An 18,853-nucleotide genomic window follows, 5' to 3' on the forward strand; every position below is an offset into this window, starting at 1 on the left:
GGAGAGGAGGAAATGCATAGACAGAAGATGGGAGACATTTATTCATCTGAATACTGATTTATCAAAATGCTGACATAGAGTGGTTTGTTGGTGTTGTTCAGTGCTGTGTCCTCATTTTCCATCAGCCCTTGTTTTCCTGAGTTTGAAGCACTGCCTTGTGCCCAAACTGCTTTCATTTAAATTTAAAGTAACAGACTCAGATTGCTCAAGCAGTTGGCAGGGAAGAGAGATATGCAATCACTGATTTCATTGTCTGACTGTATGCAGTGGAGCAGCTCAAAAGGCAACTTCTTCTCCAAGTCTTTAATCAAATTAGGTTATAGCAGAATTTAAATCACTATTAAATCAGCTAATTTGATTCACAGCAGGATTAATCTTCTCTCTTGTTCAGAAACAAATACTAGTGGTCTTTTATGTTCTAGTAGAAATCAATCCCATCAAGAGCTGAAAAACTAGGTTTGATTGCAGGGCATCTTGTTGTGTTTTGTAAAAAAGTAAATAATTCACAATTAAAGCTACAATTTGAAGCTGCAAGGTCACTGTCAATAGTTTCCAGTTTAACACTTTTATTCATGTACACAATTTTTAACAGAACACATATACTGGATAACTCAAACTCACACTGCATTGTGTCATGTTTCCAAAAGTACTATTTATCTTGCTTGAACTTCTGGGGCAACCTGTCATAAAGCCAATGTGAAGAGGTATCTGCAAGTTGCTGTGCACAAATTGAATAAAGGATGCAATTCAAATTACAATACTGGCAATTAACAAGAATAATTTCCTCTTCCACTTTTAGAGAGGAGATGTCATCAAAGCCTTCATTTAGTCTGGCATTTTGGTTAAAATGACAACCAGTTTCGATCTCATCGGAGGTATGTACTTCTAAACAAGTTCAACATACCCAGGATAACTTTACTTCCTGGATAACTTGTATCATGAAGCTATTTATTACCTGGCTCAGTTAACTCTCGGTTTCCCCGTCAGGCTACAAGCGCATTCATGTGAAAGAGGCTGAGTTGTTCATTACAAGCAACATCATCAGAACCATGAAAAAAGCACTTATGAAATGAGAAGAAACGCTGATACTTGCAGTGACTTCAGTTATAGCAAAGTCCAAAAGTGATAATCAACCAGGTGAAATGTAAATGATATGATCACATGACTAGAATAGAAACGAATGAAGAAGCACTAAAAATAATTTCCAATTATAAAAGTCTGGCTGAGGATATACAGAAGTTAACATCTGATGAGGTCAATCTGACTGATCTGGCATTTTTAACCCTTTATCGGGCAAGTGACTATATATGGTAACTTCCACGGACATCCAAATGGCGACGCTACGTAATTTTTTTTACCCTAGATGGGCAAGGAACCACATATGGTAACTTCATTGATCTTGATTTTCTACATGAAAATTGAATATTTTCAAAAATGTCACAAAAGTAAAAAAGTCTTGTTGTGCCCTGCTATGACACTCTAGGGTTGAAATTTTGAATTTCCAAGTATTTCAATGAATACTCAATAAAGGGATAATTTTGGGAAATATTTAAGAGTGTTTGGATAATTATTTTGATTAAATGAACTATACTTATAATGAACTAATTTACATGCCCTTCCTAAAAGACAAACATAGTCTGTCACCACTGTAAATAGGACCAGATTAAAATGGAAAAATCATCTGAGTAACTACAGCAGGGTATAAGGAAAAAAAACTTTTTTACTCATTTTAACTAATTTCCACAAGCTAGTGAAATTATTCCTTTCAGATCAGCTGCACATTCATGCTGTGACTCTTTTGTTTCACCACATCCCAAAGGTGTTTTATTGGATTCAGGTCTGGTGACACGAGAGGCCACTGAAGTTCACTAAACCCATTGTCATGTTCATGAAACCAATATGTAATATTTTGCTTTGCAACATATTACATATTGCATTATGGTGCTGGATGATCAGCAACAATATTTAGATAGGTTGTGGCATTTACACAATGATTGATTATGGTGCTCAAGATGTGCCAAAAACATTCCCCACACTATAACACCCTTACCATCTGCACGTTTCAGCAGAAATCAAGTGCTCATTGAGTGTACATACTGTATTGTATAGACTTTGATTCTTTCTGGTCACCATGGTTAAACTAAACATACATCCATTTTGTTGGAGACACACTGAAATATAGTTGACTGAAAATTAAACAATATGCTTTTGAATAATAACACAAATGATTATGCCCTGAACATCATTTCCTAGGTTGTAGGATAATCTGTCCATGGTATACTAGGGTGTATGTCAGAACCATCTCTGAATATTTAATATCAGTCATGAATTTGAAGCTCTTTTTAGGATTATCTGGAAAAGACTGTCTTCTGAACTGCTGTTTAGAATTGGTTAAAATTGAACCTTCCTTTATTTAGTATTAAAAAGTTTATGTATCAGTGCAAATTGGACCAAATATCTGAGACTTTTTGGATGATCTGCAGTGCCTATTATAAATCCCCCTTGTGCTTAAAACGTAATGTTACCATCTCATTTCCTTCTCTTAACATTATGTTGTTACAATGATTTATCATAGTATTACCTCCTAAAGCCTATGTGAGCAGTGGTTCCCTTACCAAAAGTAGGCCTTCACATGCTCTTCGATCAACACCCATGTCTCCCCAAAGTCGTCTGATTTCCACAGCTACAGAGGAAGAAGGTGAGAGAGAGTGTAAGGAAAGGGAGGAGGATGGGGCAGAGGGTGAAGAAGAAGAGGGGAAGGGGGTGCAAAGTAAAAATGTAGGTCAAGCTCATTTCTTCCCTTTGGTTGTTACACATGTGAGAACACTGGACAGCCAATTAGGACTATTGCACTATTGAACGCATAACAAGGAAACTAAAAAAAGCTTAGAACCAAAAACCTACTGTGAGTAACCGTTTCTTCTCTTGGTTACCACATACTGCACATTCAGTACATAACAGGGCAAGTGGTGAAAATTTCAATTGCAGCTCAAGAGGAGCAGAACACATCTTAAATTAACCAAGAAACAACCAAGAATAGGAGGAATATGAATTAGCTTATTATGACGATGTGAAAATGTTGGCTACAAGATGGAAGTCTGATTATATAACAACTGGAAGAGACACCTAGCTATCTAGAAAAAGCCACTAAAAAGACAGAACAGCTCTATACCTAATATACCCGTGACATTTTTGTGGTTTCACACATTATATTTTATCATAAAATAAGGATTACACCAAACCCTATGACAATAAAGTTGCAGCTGCAGACTCAGTCATCACCTGTTTGTTTGGGTGAGAGCTGTCGTAACCCAGCACCAGATTGGATCTTCTGCTGTGAAGTAGCAGGTCTGTTGGTTTGAAGGGCAGGGAGAAGCCCTGGACACTCTTACAGAAGTCAAAGGTATTCCACAGGTAGTTATTGGTGAAGTCTACAAAAAGGTACTGAGGAAGAGGAGAAAAGACACAAAGGCATTTTAAAGCAATATTTGAAACAGACATATGATGTAATTTCTTAACTAATTTTACAAGTTCTAGGAAACATCTCGGAAAGGAAATACAGATTTAGTGCTCTGTCACATGTATTCCCAAGGCCCATTTCAAAGATTATGTACAGCTCTCTCTGTACTGTGCTAATTCCATATTTCTCAGCTCCCTCTGATGTGGTATGTCACTATACTTGACTATGCCATGTTAGTGGAGGTCAGTATAGCTTACTTGACAAAAAGGCAGAATAGACTAACAGCAGAAATAAAGAAGAGTAATATCCACTAAGGGAGGTTGTAGCCTGTTATCCAGAAAACATTACTGGCAATAAAGTAAAATTCTGCACTTAATAATATATAAGGGATTTTACAATTTACAATTACATTTCTATGAAGATGGGGGACTCAAAAACAGGCAGATTTTGATGACTGATTCAAAGTAAAACAGGAGAGACTGAGATATCCGGACAAAAGTCACTAAAAGTCGGGATATCTAAGGATATCTTTGTATGGGTTAACCTGCAAAAACATTGGATACTTTTTCCACAATGCAAGTTAAGCATGTGTTTGTTATACCTTCCCTGCCTGGTTTATACCCATATGTTTTAAATTCCACAACTCAAGCTTTTTCTTTTATATTTGCAACCTACAAGCCTAAGCCAAGAAGCTAACCATTGCAGTAGTTTGATCAATCTTGCCTTGTTAGAACACACAGAGGGTATGTTCTCAAAGCTCAATATAGTACCTGAGCTTTAATATCTTAGTCTAACAATAGATCCAAACCTTATTTCCTAAGGTATTAAATGCTGAGGGCATTATCATCATTAACCTGCAAACAGACCTTAAAAATTCTAGACAAAAAAACAATTCAGTGTCATTACTGTATGGTACTGGAGAAAAATCATCTTCTGAGCTTTGCCAGGCTGTTTTGAAGTTGGTGGACAACACCACCATCATCATCGGCCAGACCACAAACAATGATAAGAATTCATATCAGGGGGAAATAAACCATCTTGCAGAGTAGTGCGAAGAGAACAACCTACTACAAAATCAAGGAGCTGATTGTTAATTTTAGAAAGAAAGAGGCAAAGACACACAACCTTGTCTAAATATATGGCGTGTAACCTTGTTTGCACAGTTGTGCAGGTAAACAGCTTTAGGTTCCCGGGAACCAACATCACAGAGAAGCTGTCGTGGTATTCACAGATCCCCACCCTGATGAAGATGACATAGAATGTGCACAGCTCAAGACAGGGTGGCTCTGAAGCATGTGATTAAAACTAACCAGAACATCACTGATACCTATCTACTGAGCATGGGTTAGGCCTGTTATGATGACTCTTTTGTTGGACGATTTTTTGTTCTAGAATTAATTGTGATTAAAAAAACTATAATTGTACTTTTAGGGACATTTTATGCCACTGATAAAAACATGTTAATATACTCTAAATAAAACATAAATGATGAATGATTGATCATTCACCAGCTTGTTTGAGTTAATGGGCTCGAAGTGTTTCCAACAGGTTGAGAATTTACTTGTAGTGGTGGGTGGCGTGGTGTGTGACCAATGTGCATGCAGAGACTGATGCAGCTTTCTGTAACTGCAATTTAAAAATGTCCCCTGAACACCTTACATTACAGACACTACAATTTACCAATGCTACCATTCATTAATGTTCCCTTAATAACTCACATGCAGACTACCAGTACACATAATCTTTCAAACCAAAATGTTCCCACAGCGGAGTTGTAGAGTGCTGCTTTGAAGCCAATTCCATTTGGACTTGTTCTTCTAAATGTTCTGGCTGGAGTTATGTAGTTGTCAAGAAAAACACCTATTACCCTCAACTAACATATTATCTTCACTTCATCTTCAACTGCTTGTTCAATGTGGCTTTCACTGTGTGTGTGGAAAAGCTGCCTCAGCCCCACCCCAAGGTAAAACTCTGACAAAGACAACAGGACAGAGGCAGCAAAAGCAGAGATGACAGCAAAACATGCCTTAGGATATTTTTTTTCTTCATTTGGTTTAGGAGCTGCTATATTACACCTTTCATTTTCTACCTCAATCCCACCTATTGTACCTGGTGTTATATATTGTGCACGCAGTTGACCTGACAACTCCAATCTTGTCTATAGAGGCTCCTCTGTTTCAACTCAATTTCATACCCCACCTTCAGTTTTTAATTTGTATCTAAGAGCATATAACCATATTGCATACCTTTATTAGTAGACACCAGTTCCAAACTGTTACTTACCCTCCTGTTGTCTGCAGGGCTGTGATAGAATTGGGAGATGATCTGCTTGCTGCCATCCTTAAACTTCGCTCCCAAAAGCTGAAACTTGTCTGAAACCAGCATAAAAGTAGTCCCATAATCATAGGACACATAGACCTGGAGATAAAGAAAAGAGGAAATAATCAATGCCCCCACATAAATTAGAGATGAACAATCTGCATTACTTTTGAATGAAAATTATGATATGAAAGTGCAGTTTTTAAATTACAACTGCTACTACAGGTAAATTTACCCAGCTACAGCTAATTAACAGTAATTATGTGAGTTAGCACATCAACAAAAAACAAATCTTGGCTGCTTAATGAAATACTGACCAATATTGTCTTTTTGCAGCTCATATAGAAAATATAGTTGCAGGCATCAATTCAAGGGTTTTAACTCTTTTACACAATTTTGGTTAATATCAGAGCATGCACACCAATTTTAGTGAAATTCTGTCCACTGATTTTTCAGACACACATTTGTGGCATTTGTGGCACCTCCAATTGGCTGACCTATTCCTAATCATATACTGATAAAATACCAAGATTTTTGATGACTGGACAAATGGTTAATGAGATACAGCAAATAGTTGTTGAGTCCTATCTCTTGCTATAGATGTTTTGGTTGATGGCAGCCCTGTTTTTCAACCGATCTTGCTCATAGTGTATATGGAAGAAATGTGTATTTCCATCTCCCAAGGCAAAGTATCTACCCATTTGGGGTTAAAGCTCTGTCAAGCAGGTACCTCAGAAATTGTTGAGTATAAATGACAGGCAGCTGGTGCACAGAGTTGTCTGAACTTCCCACTAAACTTTTAAGAGCTGAACAATATCATCCTGAAATAGGCGGCAGGTGCAAATGAAAGCAAAATGCTACAAACTACAAACAGCTACAAACACAAATGGGTGTGACCTTGCTCAAACCAGGCACAACATGGAAGAGAGCTGAATGCATTATTAGTGTACCAATCACATGAGATCTTCTCACCCCCTTTAAGAGCAGAAATGGTGGAAGAAAGGTCACTGAGAGAGACAAAAAAGTTCACCTCCATCAAAAAAATATCCATTACCCTAAAAATATATTGCCCCAAATATGCTGTCAGCTGTAGAATTAACAGGCAGCTGACGTATGTTTGTGCAGCAGCTACTGGAATATAGGTGAGGCTGGTAAGTAAGGTGTAAATAATTGCACAACTGTGCAAACAAGGTTACAGGCAAATTGATTTTAACTCCGGTGTTCTTCTCCTCTTTTGCATATGCATTGCATAAAAACTCATTTATTTCCTTTAAGTACAATATATGTATTTGCAAAATATCAATCATTATGTATTCAGTACAGAAAAAAATGAAAATGAAACAGTCCTTACATCTTTAAATAAAGAAGAGTTTTGCTAGTTACTATTTATGCACAAGTTAGTTAACCCTACTATCTCATCAAAAGATTTTAATAATTAATGAAGGTATCAATGCTGCTCCAGCTGTGTCTTGGTTGGAAAAACAAGTCAACATAATCCACCGAAAATATGAAGGGAGTTTCTGTATCTGCATGCACTGTGGAGCATTTCTTTTTATTTCTAACATTTATTACTTCCTGACTTTGTGCACCTCAATAGTAGTCTTTGCCCCAAGCTTTTGCCCTCAGTGTCCTGCAGCAGCTCTGCTGCTAAATTTAATTATGGGTCAGGTCTTATATGAAAGAGTAACTACGGTATTTTTGAACCATTAGAACACAGGAAAGGCTGGAATACCACTGCCTCACTTGGTTAGTTTGTTTGTGTTATTGTGTGACTGTAAATATTCAGATCCTTTTCTTAAACCAATTGAGGCAGCAGTATTCCAGCAATTTGTGCATTCAGCTCAGTGAAATACTACTTTTGTCCATAAAATTTGGTAGCAATATATAGCAATGTTGCTGGCTCTGGACAGTACTACACCAGTTCCAAAACTTTTTCTGTTGCCATTGTACTTTATTATCCACATTAAAGATTTCAGAAAACGCAATCAAATTTCAGAAAACACAACAACATTTCAGAGAACATTACTGATATTTGAAGTAGAAGTGCGCAGCACTTCTTGCTTTGGAGAGAAAGCCAGTCTATTGTCATGGCTCTCTAAACCTATCTTGTGCACATAAATTAATCAAAATGTAGGAACATAGGATAACATGCCCTCACTACATAGCCTATACACATCTTTTTTCTCTCTATGACCATTCTGGGGCTCCTTGTGCTCAAATCTATCACCCACCAACTGTGAACTCATCCACTGGATAAACTCTGAATTGACCAGGGTTCTGTCCAATCACAAACAAAAGCTGTTGTCCCTTCCTTTCTGTTTTGTGAAATGTTGTTGTGTTTTCTGAAATGTTATTGTGTTCTCTGAAATGACTGTTTTTTGCACTTTAAAGTTCTTTGTTCATTGTTCAATTTTTTTCCAAGTCTTCATTTGCTTTTTTTTTTTTAATATTGCAAGAAATATATCATGGACTTGTTACTGAGGTATTATTGTATCATGAGATTTTGATATTGTTACACTCCTACACACATATCATTTATGTTGTGTGTGATGATTACAGGTTTATAATCAATCACATACAGTGGCAAGAAAAAATAAGTGAGCCCACTCGAGTTATCTGCATTTATGTATAAAATTGACTTTAAATATGGTCAGATCTTCATCTAAGTTACATTTATGAACAAAGACAACCTATTTAAGAAATAACACACAAATCATTGTATTGTTCAATGTAGGTAGAAAAAGTATGTGAACCCCTCAGCTACGGACATTAATAAGAGCTAACTGGAGTCAAGAGTCTGCAAACCTGAGGCCTGTACTACAAAGCAGGATTCGCAGTTAGCAAGGTAACTTCAGGTTCAACTCTGGGTTTTCAGTCTTACGACGGTGGTTCACTTCTTACGGTAACATATGCTGAATGGTTAATCTGCCCCAGGGTAGGTATCCTGACAGGGACAGAGTTTACATGGTCAAAAGTGTGGCTCCATTTTAGCAAGAATGATAACAATAGTGCACAATGCAATATTTGCAAAAAGGACACGACCAATTTGATGAAGCATTTGAACAAGCACGGTATCAGAGCATAAAGTTGCTCTGTGTTCAACCTCACAAAGATATAAAGGTCCTTAGTATGCAGCAGTGAGCATTAGACACTGACTTGTCACTTGTTTGCAACAGTTCTTGTGCACTGAAAATTATTTGTTGTATATTTTTTATGTTAGAAAACTGCTTTTAGTGGAAAAATGCCAAAGTTGAAAAAAAAAAAAAGGTCAAGATTTGTACCATAATATGTAATGTAAATTTTTTTGTTAGAATTGATTCGATAAAATTGGTATCAAAAAAAATATCGTTCAGGAACCGGTGTCGAAGTCAAGGTATCGGTATAGGTACTGGTATCGAAAATCTTTGAGCAATACCCATCCCTAGTAATAACAAAGCAAAAACAGAAGCAAATTTATAGCATTCAGACCCTTTAATATAAAATTTTAAATTTAGCTCTGATGACTCCTATTTCTCTTGATCACCTTAACTCCACCTGTGGTAAATTCAATTGACTGGACATGGTTTGGAAAGGCTCATATCTGTCTATATAAGGTCTCACAGCAATGACAATGCATAGCAGAGCAAAAACCAAGCCATGAGGCTGAAGGAGCTGCCTTCAGAGCTCAGAGACAGGACTGTTTTGAGACACGGATCTGGGGAAAACTACAAAAGATTTCTGCTGCACTGTAAGTTCCCAAGAGCACAGTGGCCTTGAATGGAAAAAAAACTCTTCTTAGAGCTGGCTGTCCAGCCAAATTGAGCAACGGGGGGAGAAAGGCCCTGGTAAGAGAGGTAACTGACAGTAATGGTCTTGGTGGGATTTGTTAGGTCTCTCTCTGTAAATACCTATTTTAAAGAGTATGGTCTAGACCTGCTCTATATGAAAAGTGCCTTGAGATGACTTTTGTTGTGATATGGCGCTATATAAATAAAATTGAATTGAACTGAATTGAATTGACATAGCTGAAAGATGTATTTTAATTCAGGAAAGGTCTATGTCTGTGTGCCTCTGCCAAGTAAAACCACAAAAATTGCCTTGCATCTGTATTTGCAATAATTGCACTACACCTCCTTAAAGGCATAAACACAGACTTAGCCACACCTCTCCACCCAAGTCTGAACAAACATATTTGTTTGGTGCCAGGAAATAACCAATGGCACAGATGAAAAAAAAAATGCCCACTGCATCTGTGTTCATCCTGGCATTGTGCCTGTAGTGAAATAGAGCCCTTAAGCAATGTTTTTAGCTTTTTATCTTAAAATCTCTGAATTGTGGGGTTATCAAGTGGTGCCAGTCTGTGTCAGTCTGTGAAGCTAACAGTAGCTGAAGCAACTACAGTGTAGAGGTGTCTAATGTTAGGGCTCATTGGTCAGATATCAAAAACAGTCTCAAATGTGATTTACCAGTAGTTTATCAGTTTTACCACTAATGTAGGACAGGGTGACATATCAAATTCATTTGATTAATTCTAGTTTTTATTTTTGAACAATATGAAAAAGGTCTAAATTGCTAAATTAAGATTAGTTTTTTCCTCTGTTACTGAAACATCAGCAGTTCTCTGTAGTTACAACAGTAATGTATGCATGTCTGCATATCTGAGCTTTGTTGGTTGACATTAAGCTTGAGTGATGGCAGCCACAATAGCTGAAAACTACAAAATAACACCAGAGAAAGGAAGTTGTTACCTTGGTGATATGGAAATGGTTTGGTTTTGCAAGGTCCAACATGACCACAGACCCCTGTGCTGTGTTAAGTTTGTAATAACAGTATTTCCATTCTTCACGGATGGCAAGAACCACCCAGGTAGATAAAATCACTTGGTCTCAACTTCAGTAATACATCAGAATATCTTATTTCTCTTTTCAAACTAACTCATTTTTGGCCACAAACCTGAATCTGAGTTGTGTGCACCGCAGTACCCAAGTGGGGACTAGAGGCTTCTCTGTGTGCAGTCTCCAGCCTCCTGGCTAGCATCTACTGATAACATACATGTGAGGCATTAAGGGAACAATCAGTAAATTTTAGCATCTACCAACAGTGAGGCTTACTGGGGACATCTCTAAATTGTAGCAACAAAAAATAACCTGGGGGTTACATTTTCCCCCTCTAAACTGATGAGTTTCCAAATGCTGTGCCACCTACCAACACAAGCAAATTCTTGACCTGTGGGAAACACTGCTCTATTAGAACTAAAAACTGCAGCACAACAAACCTGTTCCAGCACCTGAAACAAAAGTGTCCGGTGGAATGGAAGCAATGCGTGTCTCTTTGAGATTCTGATGCATGCTCCCGTCCCAATTCCAAAACCACGGTTAAAAAACAGCAAACTTGCCTAATTTTCCATTGTCACCATATATGAGAAGACAGGTTATTGTTATTTTGTGTGTGTGTGTATATATATATATATACACATGACCACATACACCCTCTGCTGCATATTTATATATATATACAGCATAGAATTTTGATTGACATGTTTTATCTAGACAGAGAAAAAAATTTATTAAAATTGAAATTGCTCATAAGACTAAAAAAATTGAGATGTAACTTTTTGGCCATAGTGCATAGGCTAAATTTTGTCTTTTCTCTCACTGACTGCTTCACACTCTCAGAGGACCTCAGCAACAGACAACTATGCATCAGGACGGATGGAAAGTGAAAATAGAAAGAGAAAGAAGAGACACAGTATATTCAATTACTGTGCTAAGTGTGACTCAACAATCATAACATCACCAGAAAATAAATGTGCTAAACAAGTATGACCACATACACCCTCTGCTGCACTGCTGAATTATTGAGACATTTGAGTGATTAAGATTCATCTGAAAATAGAGAGATTAAGATTGCTGAGATACCTTGAACACTATGTGAGGTTGTAGCTACATAAGAGCCATGAGCATGCTAGTTGAATTTTGCTTTCCTTAATCTCTAATGCATGGATGTGTTCAGGTGTACTTACAGAGCTGGTTCTTGGCCCGGTGGCTCCAGCGCTGTCTCGGGCCAAGGCTACAATGACATTGCTCTTCTCTCCAGCCCAGTGGACCACCATCTGGTTATGGGAGTCATTCAGGTTTGCCTGCAGGACAAAACAGGTTGAACAGAATACGTCAGCAAAAAGGAAGCAGGCCCTGGAAATACTGTCCAGAATCTCTCTTCAGACTAAGGCAAAATTAACTTTGCTACAGAGACACTGTGTCACTGCAAAGTAACAGAAAAGAAAAACTGAAGTGCAGCAAGGATTAAAGGCAGTGATTATTGCACATTGCACTTTTAAAAGAGTGACAAAAAGAATAAGAAAAATGAAGTGATGCGTGTTAAAACACCTGCAGCCATTGTTTTCTAGGTGTACAACTAGTATATATACAACAGTATATCCTGGAATTTCTTTCCTTATATTCCTACATTGTTATTTAAAGATGAATGAGTTTATAGCTGTACACATCACTGCTGTGACTAGACTATGTAATATCTAGAGGAGGAAAGAACATCATCTTCCCTTTACAAATGAGAAATTGAATTCATAAGCAAGAAAACACACCCTTTCTCAGTCAAACATACAGAGTTGTTTTGCTGCTTCAGTTTCATTTAGTCTGGCATGACAGTATAGAGCCATGGTTCTCAACCTGGGGTCCCTAGTCTAATGGCACTGTGCTTGTGTCTTTACACACAGAGTTTACCCAGCACATGAACCTGCTCCGTGATGAGATTAATAGCCGCTTTGCCGACATTGGTGAGTATTTATCAAAGGAAGCGTGGGTGATGGACCCTTACATTTCCACCCTCAAGAGCGTGGAATACCTCGGCCGTGAAGATGAGCTTTGTGACTTTAAGCTGATTCTGTGTCAAAAAAAATGTTTCCAGGATACAAAAAGTTTTGGATTGTCAAAGTTGCTCCCAGACTGGCCAAACACGCAGTAACAAGGGTTATTCTCCCATTCAGCACTAAATACTTATCTAATACTCAGTTTTCAGTGCCCTTGTAACAGTAAAAACAAAAGCCCAAAACAGGCTCGATGTCCACCAGGACTTTAGAGGCTGTCACAACCATCACACCTGACATCGCATCCCTGGTCAAGGTGTCATTAGTTTATGAATGAATAGACTTGCACAGAGTAAAAACATACAGAACCTGTGTTGACATAATGTGCATGTGAACATGCAACAGATTTCCCATTTTAGTTAACTGTCTAAAGGAGATCTATGACAGAGCTGAATGTATAGGCCTGGGTGGTGATACATCTCAGAAAATGTATTCCTTTATTCCTTATGTAAGAAGGTGTGTGTATCCACTCTGTTAGGTTGTTAATGGAAAACTGTTTAAGTTTAATGTTTATCTCTCACAATAAGAGTTGTTTATTTTTGTAAATAAAAGTTTGTAAATAATCACTTTATTTTTTGGTGCATGTGTGCGGGCAGGGGTTGCGGCTGGGGGTTTCTGGCTTGTCTTGGACACAAGCAGGGGGGGCTTGGAGGTTGGGAACCACTGGTATAAAGGATAATGTCAACAAACTTATTAGATATTACTGTGTAACTGACTTTAGGACTCTTCTTTACTTGTGCTACACTATGTTTTAATCATAACGATACACTTAACAATATTTTACAATATACTGTAATTGTTACTTTTACTGGCCAGTCAGTAGATGCTACATAAGGCTTGCATTAAGGCAGCATACAGTTCAGAGACAGACGCTGTAGGAGAGTATTTAAATGAAATGTATAAAATAAATTTACAATTACTATGCTCAACCAACACATCTGTTTCTCAAAACTTCCAAGCCTCCCTATTCCATCTATGGTACACCCCAAATTTATTTATTCATACTGAAGTTGCAAATCTTTAAAAATGCATCAAAATAGATTGTTTCATTAAAAAAAAAGGCAAAGTAACATTTTGAACCAGCTGGGCACTGTAGTTTTTTTTTTTAAATCAAGTGTTACTCCAATGAGAGGAAATAGTGCATTTGTTGGGAACTATTTGTGCTGCAGAGGAGTATACATTTGGTGTTCCACTGAGTATTTGAGGCAGCAGGGCAATGTATGTGGGACTGAGTCAAAATAGACTACTTTGTGTGCGTGTACATGGTAATGAAGTAAAATGTAACCCTGTGCAATAATGTGGCTCAATGATGTTTTAATAGTTCAGCTGTAAGCTCCACCCCCACCCCCCACACCATCCATAAATGATGGATGGATGGATGGATGGATAGATGGATGGATGGATTGATGGATGGCTGAGAAAAATGACTTACACAACAGGAGGATCAATTCATTGCTTGGTTTGGTCTATCTGAATGTATAATGTATGAAACATGGCCAGAATTTTCAATTAGCCATATTAACAACTGGCTGAACAAGATTAAGAACAGTGTGTGCATAATACATATGGACATATTTCATGTATATTATTCCATGTATAGGGTGGGTAATGCAATTACTTGCTATAAGATATACTATGTACCCTTCAGTGTACCTCCCATCAGGCACATAGATCAATGAAAAGAAATGGGCTATTTCATCTTTTTCATTGTCACTTCCTTGCCATTCTATTTCAATGCTGCTTTCCATTCCTTACCTTTCATTGATGATGCTGCAAGGAGCAGGTCTCTGAAAGGACTTTTGCTTCAAAGCCTTTTTCTGCATTTTTCTAGTGGCTCACAGTTTGGAGTAAATAACAAGCATCTTTGCTACCCCGTCAGCTGTAATCAACCACAACCCTCGACCCAATTCTGCTTTGTAACCTTTGCTATCATAACAATGATGTGGATGACAGTGCCAAAATGTTACCATTGCGAGAGCATGAGGAAACTGAGTTAAATAAAATATTCATCCTGAAACATATCAGTGGTTAAGAATAGCTGCTGGCAGTGTGGCATGCATTGCCAGGCCTGTTATGTTAACATCAGGGTTTTGATTTACTGCTCTGTAACAACATTCAATAGTAATCCTAAAAGGGGAAATAGATGGAAAAAAGGCATTAATATTTCCACCAACAGAGGCCTCAACAATCGATAAATCAATACAGCAACAACAAATATTGTGTTTTGGTTAAGGGGGGTGAGTGATTTGGGGAAATGTAGGAAATTGTTAAGGGATAGACTACAGCAAATATTACAACACTTTGTCACAAAGAAACTATCAATATCAATATCAGAGACTGGAGATATGTAATGTCGGATTTTTCCTTTAACATGATGTTGAAGTAATTGCCAGAGAATAGCACTGCATGACTAGACTGTATGCCGCCAGCAAGACACAAATTTAACCTTTTTCACAAGTAACTTCCAACAAAGAAATCATTATGATCCACTGTCATGGAGCCAGCTTCACTGATACACTACTTGCTTTTCCATCTCTTGCTTTAGTAATCAGCCCTCTGCTGATTACTCTTCTCCATTTTCCTCAGTCTGCCTCCCTCACTGCCACCTCAACAGCCAGGGTTGTCTGTCAGGCCAATGTGTTGCAGCAGTAAATCTCTGCATTTTAGGCTTCATTGGCGGCAATACGAACAGGCTAAAGGGATGCCAGCAGCTCTGCTGAGTAACACAACTGAATCTAGACAACGATGATGACTGTAGAGATGAGAACTATTTACCAGGTTGCAGCAAACTGCAGCACGAGAGTTAATACTGCAAGGCTCTATCCACAGCTGATCACTGTTCTGCTGCAATATAGCATCTTTGTTAATGCTTGTGGTCTCACAAGCTTAAAGTTCAACTGATCTTTTTATAACATGCCTCACACAGGCTTTAAATCACTGCAGGCTTAACCTCAGATCATAGCGTCACAAGCATTTTCATTTCACTTTCTTTAACGGTAATGACCACAACAAAAGTTGCATTCCAGCTCAGCCGTAGATGGCAGAGACAATGGTGCGTCTGTGCACACCGCATCTGTGAGCCATGTGTCTCAAACCCAGCTCTTTTGCCTGCTCCGCCACCTTAATGCATCGGTTCCATTTTTGCCAGTGCCGTGCCTTTAAAGTATCTTTTTAAACATGCTACTACTATACCAGTAATCATTATCAAGGTGGTGTGCTGTGGATAATATAAAAAAAATAATAATAAAATTTACACTACAATGGATAGCATGAATACAAATACGGGTTAGTGACAGCAGTTGTGCTGTGAGATTGAATATATTGACAAGTGAAATGAGTGATGACAGATTAGATTGACAGTTAAGAGGAGTAAAGAGTTATCATCTTCAAGTACAGCCATGAAGCATAACTTTCAACGTACAACATACATGTATTCAGTATGCTGGGTGATCTGTCAGGCATTCCAACACTTCTATCACACATTTAGCAGCTGACTGCTATTAGATGTCATTTTTCAAATCTTCATGACTGCACACAAATGCACTATTCTAGGACCAGCAAGTATTTCTCTAGAAGCAGCAGGACATTTTCAGTTGTGATACCACAGTTGGAGAGCAACTGGTATATGGGGAATAGATGATCAGATAGATAAAGCTTAAGTACATCTATTTGTTTTTCTGTGAATCTCTGACACTCTGATGTAACTACACTACACAATGGCATTTAAAGTACATCTGAAAACAGATGTATGGTGGTAAATTTCCTTAGATTGGAGGATTAGACCATGATATTCTAAATTAATAATATGCAGTCAGGGCCAAAAACACTGGCACCCTTGCACTTTCAGGCAATGCACCACTTTTCCCAGAAAATTGTTGCAGTCCAAAATGCTTTGGTATTCATTTGTTTGCACTGGAACAATGCAAAAAAGCAGAGAAAAGGCCAAATCTATATCACTCCAGAAAATGGACTGGACAGAACTACTGACACCCTCAACCTAAAATTTGGTAGCACACCTTTTGGAAAAATAACTGAAATTAATCACTTCCTAACCATGAAAATAGTTTATTACCCCTCTGTAATTTGGACCACTCCTCTTTTGCCAAATGCTACAGGTCTCTAAGATTTGAAGGGTGCTGTCTCCCAGCTGCTGTTTTGAGATCTCTCCACAGGTCTTCTGTAGGATTTAGATCTAGATTCATTGCTGGCCACTTCAGAACTCTCCAGCGCTTTGTCTTATAACATTTCTAGGTGCTTTTTGAAGTCTGCTTTGGGTCACTATCCTGCTAGAAGAATTATGACCGCTGATGGAAACCCAGCTTTCTGCCACTGAGCCCTGCATTGCACTCCAAAATTCTTTGGTAGTCTTCAGATTTCATGATGCCATGCACTAGGGATGGGCATTTTGATTACTTTCAATTAATTGAGCCAATTGAAGTCAATTAGTCATGATGTCATCGTTAAAACGTGCCCTCCACCCAAACCAAAATAATATGTTGTCATGTCAAGTCATATTTTTTGCGCTGTAGTGTACAGATGCACTAACTTTACCTCCTAAACTCCATTCATCAACAACTGAGCTTAGACTAGTTCTCAGCAGTGTGTCTCTGATCTGTGCTGAGAGTCTAAAGAACAGAACCTGAAATCTTCCGGTCACCGTCCATGTAACAGCAGGTGACAGTGACATGACCGATGTGAGGGCTGTCCATGCAGCAGCTGTTAGTGCTACTTTGTGGGCTTCTGTCAAGTTCTTTTTTAGAGCTGTTGCTGCCTCAATGTACTTTTTCTCAATCTGGCCAGTAATGGTCTTCTATGAAGGCAGCTCCACTCCTACCAACGCTAAGAAGAAACGTATCGTCTGAAATCATTTAAGTCACTTTAAGTCACCAAAGCAGTTATTTGTTCCTGTCGTTTGCAGTCACATGAGCGATTTTTGTCACCAGACGCCTGGATCTTAAGTGAACATAGAAACAAGCTGAGCAAACAGCTGCTCTAAACATCCTGTGTCCGTGTCGCTGAGAAACAGAGATTTTTATTTTTTTTTTAAACTGCTTCTACCAATTTCAATTACTGGTCCGTTTGTTTTGGAGTTAATGAGACCTCTGTAGATAAGCACTTAGAAACAACTTGAGCTTACGTTAGCGGCAGCTTGTTTAACAGCCTGCTTCGCTTCTTCTTATTACCAACGTCTGTTCCCGCCTTTTTGGTTGCACCACACAGAGAGAAGATGCGCACTTGGGCAGAAACAGAACCATAAACATTAGTTCTGTATCTCCATGAAGTAAAACATAAATCTCCTCCCACCCCCAAACAAATAAAAGTTAGTCAAATAAAAATTTGTTGATTCTTTAAAAAAAGGTGCTTACCATATCAACTAATCAACTAATCGATTATTTGTGCACATCCCTAGTATATATAGAGAGCCATGACAACAGACAGGCTGATTGTTAGTTAGCAATACAACATTAGTTAGAGCAACTATGTTAATAGCCTACATAGTAGCGTACGTTAATTAGTCATTCATTATGTGAACGTAAATCAGTCTGTAAACAGGGCCACAGTGCTTTACCTGTGCCTCTACCTCAGGTAATTGCTGCAGTTCGCATGTAGCTTTATAACATTAAATAACAATTAAGTATCACAACCTTCACCTGACACTGAGGAGCTGATCAGCACTTTGCAGCACTGTTCAAAGTAAGGCACAGTCCACACCACTGGCATAGCTGCTGTGGGACTGCTACTGCAGCCCAATCTCTGACAATGGCTAATATTAACAGAATGATTGCTTTCATTTTATTATTCCTTCAGAGAGAGAGAGAGAGAGAGAGAGAGAGAGAAGGGAAAATACTGGCCCTCATATTATGTTCTGTTAACTAATTGACATAATTTAAATATAACCTGGGCTCTCCTTCACATTATATTGACGAGTACCAGGTATGCTAACAGGTTAGCATCGGCTCTGCAGAACTCACACCCCGGACGTCGGAGAGCGCAAAAGATCTGGTGCCCCTCAGCTTAAAATGAAGAACCCGATGGCTTCACCGTCAGGTGAAGGAGCCTGATGAGGTTGTGATACTTTATAGATATATACATTGTCCTGATTAACGACTAACTAATGTATTTACGCAGGGTATGCCAATGTTGACACTGAAATCTGAAGTAACCTATGTGCTGTGCACTTCACACCTCAGAAAGAAAGCCTGTCTCTTGTC

At 38.3% G+C, this 18,853-nt stretch overlaps 1 protein-coding gene across 4 annotated transcripts in view; it reads right to left on the bottom strand.

The window, feature by feature from the left end:
• Nucleotides 1-18,853, bottom strand: part of sorl1 (sortilin-related receptor, L(DLR class) A repeats containing) — a 91,517-nt gene that overhangs the window by 61,181 nt on the left and 11,483 nt on the right. For all 4 annotated transcript variants that reach the window (XM_018700517.2, XM_018700498.2, XM_018700509.2 and 1 more), the window contains exons 2-5: nucleotides 11,781-11,897; nucleotides 5,744-5,878; nucleotides 3,283-3,444; nucleotides 2,616-2,683 (exon numbers count right to left, since the gene is read on the bottom strand). In XM_018700517.2, coding sequence (XP_018556033.1) covers nucleotides 2,616-2,683; nucleotides 3,283-3,444; nucleotides 5,744-5,878; nucleotides 11,781-11,897 — 482 coding nt within the window. The remainder of the gene's footprint in view (nucleotides 1-2,615; nucleotides 2,684-3,282; nucleotides 3,445-5,743; nucleotides 5,879-11,780; nucleotides 11,898-18,853) is intronic.

The sequence above is a fragment of the Lates calcarifer genome, linkage group LG21 (genome assembly GCF_001640805.2).
Source record: "Lates calcarifer isolate ASB-BC8 linkage group LG21, TLL_Latcal_v3, whole genome shotgun sequence".
NCBI lineage: Eukaryota > Metazoa > Chordata > Actinopteri > Centropomidae > Lates > Lates calcarifer.